The following is a 7,500-nucleotide window of genomic DNA, read 5'->3' on the forward strand; positions in this document are numbered from 1 at the left end:
TTTTTTTAACTGGCCATACAGACCGATTTCATTTTCATTGATTTTCTCTGTTTCCAAACTTCAAAAGAGAGTCTGCTCTTACCCTAAACTGCTACGTGAGGGAACTGTGTGTGTGTGTGTGTGTGTGTGTGTGTCTGCGCTTACCCTAAAGGTGTCTGCCAGCACCTCGGCCCCTCGGTGGTTGGTGTGTTTGGAGATCCCCACGAAGAACTCTCGCCCCGTGAAGAGCACGTCGCTGCCCTCCAGGGTGGCCCCCCCAGACCCCCCCTCCTCCACCCCCATCTCCACCAGCGTCAGGTTGAGCTCCGTCACCACTCTTCGCACCGCATCCACCTATAGATAGATAGATAGATAGATAGATAGATAGATAGATAGATAGATAGATAGATAGATAGATAGATAGATAGATAGATAGATAGATACACTTTTAATTATCCAGTGAGGGAAAAACTAAAACTAAATGTTTGGTTGTGTTGGTTGTGGAGTCTGTATAGCGCAGTAGACAGACAGAGAGACAGACAGACACAAAGAAGCAACATGAATAAAGAACTCATTTTGGATACCACCACAGGAGCTGACCTGCATGAGGAATTACACTCAAGACGTGAAAAGTCGCGCAAGGGTCACGCAAGGGGCTCGTGCGGCCTCTTGGGCTTGCGCTTACACTTACGTAACTGACCATAAATCAGCCTTAAGACTGAAACTCTGCATGGAATAACCAGTGTGCTGCCCCTCCTGTCTCATTTACACAACGAGACCGCCACGCAGGACTAGGACTGACACTTAGGTCATATGCACACGAAGTCTAGGGCCTCCGAATCGGATTTACTTTTCACACCAATCGAATCTTTTAATTTCGTAAATACGGAGGCTGGGAACGAGAGATTTGCGTAAAAACGGAGCCACCAGATTGTGTTTAAAGGGCTGTAGTACATACCTCACACCTGTGGGTGGCGCTTTAGCGCTTTATTTTTACACAACTGAAAAAACGTGAAAAACCTAGAGACTATACAGCACGAGGATAAACACATTACACAAAACATTCAAGCTCCAATTAACAACATTACATTATGATGGTTAATAAAATCAGTGGTCAGACTAAAAGGATATGAGAAAAATAATTATTTTTTCTATTGATAATAAAGAGTTTGGAACAGTACAACATGACATGTCTGTCATCCCATTTCCCATGAGCCTTTGCTGCGACCATTTTACATACATTTATGAATAAAAAAGCAAATTAAATCGCTGGCCAATTTATATTTGTGGTCATGAAAGTTATGTTACGTCTGAATAAGAAGAATTATATCAAGATAGGAGGCTAATCAAACTAACTAATGTTAGTGAATTCGAGGCCCACCACGAGTGAGATTTTGAGGGAGAACAAGCTATATATATTGTGGTTGGAGATCACAAAACGATCACGTGGGGCAATGACGTCATCAGGTTGCGTGAAACCGTGCAGACGAACACCAGCCCCCGTACCGATTCAAATCTACTCACTTTCTACCCCAGACTTCGATCGTTGCGGAAACCGTGTGCGGATAGAGAGTGTTCGTATTTATGATAGGGCTATCGGTATTCTGCACGTTGCGGACGAAGACAAACTAGACTTCGTGTGCACATAGCCTTACATGGAGTGAGTCATGTGCATTTACATTACATTTAGTCATTTAGCAGACGCTTTTATCCAAAGCGACTTTCAAGGATGTATACACTGATGGCACACTGCACATCAGGAGCATTTAGGGGTTCAGTGTCTTGTTCAAGGACACTTCGACGACAGGGAATCGAACTAGCAACCTTCTGATTACTCAACGACTTCTCTACCTCCTGGACCACTGTCGCCCCCATGTCCACCTGGTACCCGGGCACAACTTCCCCGTCTCTCACCTCACTGCGTCTCTGCTGCTTCCAGGGCCGCGTGATGAGTGCCGTGTCGCCCACGATCACCGCCACGTCCTCGATCCTCCAGCTCTCCGGCAGCTCCGCGTCGGCGGGGATCTCGATCAGCTGGAGGCCCACCTTCTGCCTCAGGGCTCCCATCAGCACGCCGAACTGCCGCTGCGCCTTCGCCAGGTCCGTCGAGGTCACGTCCCCACTGCCGTCGGCCGCCTTCCCGAAGGATTCTGGGATGCCACGAACGACGGCGTGAGTGAAACGTCCATAGGGACACAAACTTGCCATGGCTGTTGGGTGTGGTGGAGCTTCCGAGTACAGCTCTGTATGTCTGGTCCGTGTGTGAATGTTTGTCAGTGTGTATCTCTGTCTCTGTGTGTGTGTGTGTGTGTGTGTGTGTGTGTGTTCCTGTGTTTATGACTTGGTCTGGGCCTGCCTGTCGTTCTGGTGTTCTTCCACCGGAGCCCAGTGGGAGAGTGGGTGTCCCAGAGTCGTTTCCAAGCCGACAGTTCTAGAATGTATGAGGTGTGACAGGCCAGCCGGCGGGGAGCTAAACAGATCTCCTGGACTGAGACCGAGACGGCTTCTCTATGGGGAGTCTGGCATTCGGTGGAACATTCCAGAAGAAGACAGAGCAGACCACACCACACACACACACACACCTCTCCAGGGCTTTTTACACTTTGTCGAAAACAAAGTTTTCCTCAACGCTGTGGTCTCCACTTCGCTTCAGGTCCAGACAACTAGAGCGTTTGGAGCAGGATCCTCTGTTTTGTTCTGTTTCTTTCTTCTGAAGAAGAAAAGAGGAGAAGAGACAGAGGTTGATACTAGCGAGAGAAAGAGTCTAGGTAAACTCACTGCTTAATGTTCAAAAGAGGGGGCACAAGAGCTTCCCTCATCAAATGACAAGTTTCTAAAACACTGAGCTTCCTCCATTTATCCACTGAGTCTCTTGATTTCAGCCCTCAGATTACAGTCAGTTTAAAGGGTTTAAAAAAAACACTCCATTTTCAAAACAGCATGATATTACAAAAGCATAAAATACCATAACAGAAATCATTCATTGATGTGCATGAAGTAACAGCAATTACTATCATTAGATATAATTTGAAACATGGAATAATTGTCTTTGAAGATTTAGACGATTGAGTCCTAATGTTGCTTTCTTGTCTGATTTTGACTCTGATTTCTCAGTGTAAAGTGATTCTGTGTTTACTCTAAACTGACATTGATTTGACATTTAAAAAACAATTATAGTCAACCTAAAACCTCGGTCATGTAATACTAGAGGACAGGCCCACGCCTGGGAGGTAAACCTATAATTACAAACCAAACTTCATCCCAATAAAAACAGCAATAACCTGAGGCCTGACTTCTAGAAGAGCCCATAAATAAACCCACAGTAATCTTCACATAATTACAGTTTAGGCTACAGGAGAGAGCTACTGATCGGATGTAGGATGGGTGTATGCTGGTGGCTGTAGGTTGTTTTGCCTGTTCAAAAGTTGCGACAAGGGACTGATTGTTCATGAGTCTGATGGATAACCCCGCCGTGGGTGCACTGGACTGCAAACCCATCCGTCCTGCCACATTTTTCACTTCTCTTAACAGTACACCAGAATTTTGAAAAGCGACTGACATCAACATCGGCCATGTGCACAACGTTGGTAACCATTTTTGGTGTCGGATTAAACTGGCGCGATAGCTCCGAGCGTGATATGGTCCCTCGTACTTTTGGCCAGTCTTTCTCTCCAAGAAACCCATGCCAAAGCCCGCGCCTATATCAACTGAAGACCGTCAAAACTAGACAATCTGTCAGGCCTCCCATGAACAGTAACAAAACTCTGCACGACATCCAAGCGATAGGCTACTTCAATTCCAGAACGCCATCACCATCGCTCCATAAAATGTCCCCCATCATTCCAAACACTGAGAATAAAATCCAATGAATACTACCGTACATTGTTAAATATTATAATCTAACACTAAGGAAGAAGAATTATTACTTAATCGTTAAAGATGCTGACCTCTACATTGCGGGTTTAACGAGCTTTTACGTAGGATAGCATAAGGCTACAGATTAACACACATCAAGAATCGAGGACGGTTTACAAACTGGAAGCAACAGGGTTTGGCATGGCTGTATCCAGTTGTCAAAGTTGACGCCCAATACTACAATACTACAAAACTTCCAATAAGTTGTAAATGGCTGATAACCTCTAAGTGAATTACCTGTGTCTTGTTTGAAAGCGATAAATTAAATCTCCTCCTCCACAAAAACTCAGCGTTTCCTCTCCTCAACTTCCTTTTCAAACAGCTCCCAGTCCCGTTATTCTCTCTCCTCTTTCTCCTTCTGTTCACCCGACTCCCTCGCCTCCGTCCTCACTCTAACCTTACACTTTCCTACCCCATCCCCCCATAGATTCCTCGCAGCCGATTGTACCCCTTCACAACAATTTAAAAACACATCACTTATTATTACCAGTAGATGATAATCCGGGAATCCACAATTTACGTTGTTAGAAAGCTGTTTTGAAGTTGTGAACAAATTTCCTTAAACTTTTATTTCTTTCAGGGCTGAATGAAAGCTATATCCATTAAGGACCGAACAAGCATTTCGATTAGCGATACCCCACAGAACAGTTGGCAACCCAACTGAATCTGTGAAATCTGTCAATCCAGGCAAGACGCAAGAGACGTAATGTTCATTTTTCCCACAAATCTATTGTTTCCATTGCCACACCTCCAATGCCCTGCGTCCGCATGTGTCCGCCCATCGCGTAACCTGGATCATCATGGTAAACTATCAATAAGTTTACATGGTCCGTTTTCTATAATTTCCCATGCTAACAATTAAGTTAAAAAAGGTCTATAATTTTATACGCAGAAAATGGCATTGCCACACAAGCATTCTTTCTCGGGAGTTTGCAGTCATCAGGATAGCCTACCTTATGCCTGTTAGTGACTGAGAGAGTGTGTGTGAGAGAGAGGGAGAGGTCATTGGTTTATTCTGTCTGGTGTCTGCTTGTCCATCTAATCCTCTTTCTGAAATGTGGGTCAAGCGATATTTAGCTGTTTTGTGATTGCGTGCTTGAAAGAACGGATTAAAAATATATGAATGTCCGGTTAAGCCTCACAATATTTCGCTCTCGCTTAATTTGTTTTTAAAGTTTTTTTCTAGGCTATTTTACAAATGTAGGTTGATAATGAACTAGTTTGCTTAGGCCTGTGGAAAACAAATATCCTACGATAGCTAACATGTCACATGCATTTTTATAGGCCTACACCAGACAAAGAACAGAGGAGATAGAGGGGAGTATTGGATACGTTGTTGTGTTTGTGTGTGTTGCTGTGTAGAGTCCCCCACCACGCACACACACGCGCACACACACACTCACACACACACACACACACACACACACACACACACACACACACACACACACACACACACACACACACACACACACACACACACACACACGCTGGAACGCACACTCAAACAAACACACACACCAGATGGCTTGTTTTGTTGCTTGGCAATCGCTGCCTAGTGAGTACAGCGCCGTCTACTGGTCGCTACGTTACTTGCTCCAAATAATGTAGGTCGTTCGATTTGCGGGTGTGTTCAAGTGCAACAGTCGGCCTTCTCGGTTCTCTGATGTTGGTTTGGTGTGTCCCAGCTTAAAAAACAAGAGGAGTTGACCGACTGGGGTAACACCGCAGACAGGATTAAAACCTAAACCATCTGCGGCTCTCCTCCTCCGCCGACTCATAAACACAATGTGGTCTACACACACACACACACACACACACACACACACACACACACACACACACAACACACACACACACACACACACACACACAGGCCACATCCGTGTGGGATTTTGTTTTGTTCTATGTGCCGATGAACCAGACGTGTCCTTCTTTGCTCTTGGAGAGTTTCCAGGAAAGCAGTAGGCATATTACATTTGTGGTGTGTGTGTGTGTGTGTGTGTGTGTGTGTTGGAGAGTGCGCAGTAATCAAGGGTAAACTGTTTACCCATCCCTTGTCCCACCCCACGTCACAAGACTGCCGTCACTTGACTGGCCTGCCTCCCTGCCTCACGCTTCTCATTATTTAGCAACATGCTTATTCACTTTTCCCTACCCGCACTCCTTTATTCCTACTGTCTGTCTCACACACACACCCTACATACCTATCCTATTCCTCTGCCTTTTCATACACCTGATGTGGCTTTTTTCCCTGTTGAGACACTTGTTCCTTTTAGTGAATACACACATCTAGTACACATTTTTTAGTGACAAACGAATATAGGAGAGGCTTCTTTGAGACGTCAATGACCCCCACAAGACAAGAGAATGACTCACAGTGTATTGTGTTAAAAACGTCTTTTACACATTACCCATTTTTTCTGGGTGTCTTGTTGGGAAACAGTGGGATTGGGCCATATTTCTGAGTGGTTTCTTCAGTTCAGACATTAAGTCATTACGTCTTAAATTAAGTTTGGACTTGTTTTGGGAGGGGACCTGCCCAATGTCGCCATTTGGAAACTAACAGAGGCAGACACAGAGAGATGGAGAGATGATATCTACTTGTTATAAGTTGCATCACCTAAGAGAGTGACTCTGACACACACAAAAAAAAGATAGCACGGTGAACAGTTGTTCTTGACAGAGAGTCTTGTTTGTTCAACGGTAGACGACAGTGAAGTGTGTTGAAGACAGAAGAGAGGACTCTTGACAAATTGAGAAAAAAAAAAGAGATCAGGTGGTCAAATGAGATGCTCCGCCGCCGACTGCTGTGGACGATTTGATTCAGAGACTTGAAATTGACCACTGGCACCCAGCCGCTATCCAGAGCAGTGGACAGAAGACTTTTGGAGACCTACTTTCATCATTGGAACTTTTAACGGCGAAACCATGTCTCAACGCTCTTCTCTGCTCTTCCTGGTTCTCTGCTGTCTTCCTCTCATAGGTCAGAATACTGATGTGGTTGCCAAAAAGTTGTCAGTTAGAAACCCTAATGTTTAATATAATGTTATGCGGATATTTAATTACATTTACAAAGTATCTCTTTTGGATTCCTCTACATTTATGCAACATACAACTAACTCTTTTTAAAGTTTTATTTAAGTATTGTTAAGTAGCGCAAGTCAGTTTAACTCTCTAACTAGACAGGATGGACTGGGTGGAGAGATCATGTCTTTTGTGTGTGTGTGTGTGTGTGTGTGCGTGTGTGTGTGTGTGTGTGTGTGTGTGTGTGTGTGTGTGTGTGTGTGTGTGTGTGTGTGTGTTGTGTGTGTGTGTGTGTGTGTGTGTGTGTGTGTTTGTGTGTGTGTGTGTGTCTGTGTGTGTGTGAATGGAACATAGATGTCTTTGTTTTCCGTGTTTGACAGTTTGTTGTGTGTTTTTATACCGTCTGCATTGTGGCAGTAAGAATGAATGTGAATACCAGTTTCCTTGTGATTCTGTGCCTGAATTTATGAGCTGGGTCTACATCTGGCTTAATTCAATAACAGATCTTTCAGCCCATCCTGCTGGTTGCTAGGCAAAGTCAAAGCATTGACTGTAGAGCAATACCTGAAGCCAGAGGGA

At 44.6% G+C, this 7,500-nt stretch overlaps 2 protein-coding genes across 3 annotated transcripts in view; one reads left to right on the forward strand and one right to left on the reverse strand.

Moving 5' to 3' along the window:
- Positions 1-4,618, reverse strand: part of ddah2 (DDAH family member 2, ADMA-independent) — a 12,743-nt gene extending 8,125 nt beyond the window's left edge. Inside the window, exons 1-3 of one of the 2 annotated variants that reach the window (XM_080859628.1) lie at positions 4,382-4,618; positions 1,894-2,689; positions 145-333 (exon numbers count right to left, since the gene is read on the reverse strand). In XM_080859628.1, the coding sequence (XP_080715754.1) occupies positions 145-333; positions 1,894-2,187 (483 nt within the window). In that variant the 5' untranslated portion in view covers positions 2,188-2,689; positions 4,382-4,618. Of the gene's footprint in view, positions 1-144; positions 334-1,893; positions 2,690-4,131; positions 4,270-4,381 lie in introns of those variants that run through there. The other variant, XM_080859627.1, reaches the window with a different exon arrangement.
- A 2,178-nt stretch (positions 4,619-6,796) lies between these two features.
- The window catches only part of LOC308381604 (protein Bouncer-like), a gene marked incomplete at its 3' end in the record, with an annotated part of 9,804 nt that continues 9,100 nt past the window's right edge, over positions 6,797-7,500 (forward strand). Inside the window, exon 1 of the mRNA XM_080859194.1 lies at positions 6,797-6,880. Coding sequence (XP_080715320.1) covers positions 6,826-6,880 — 55 coding nt within the window. The 5' untranslated portion in view covers positions 6,797-6,825. The remainder of the gene's footprint in view (positions 6,881-7,500) is intronic.

This window comes from Sprattus sprattus (genome assembly GCF_963457725.1).
Source record: "Sprattus sprattus genome assembly, chromosome: 20".
Classification (NCBI taxonomy): Eukaryota; Metazoa; Chordata; class Actinopteri; order Clupeiformes; family Clupeidae; genus Sprattus; species Sprattus sprattus.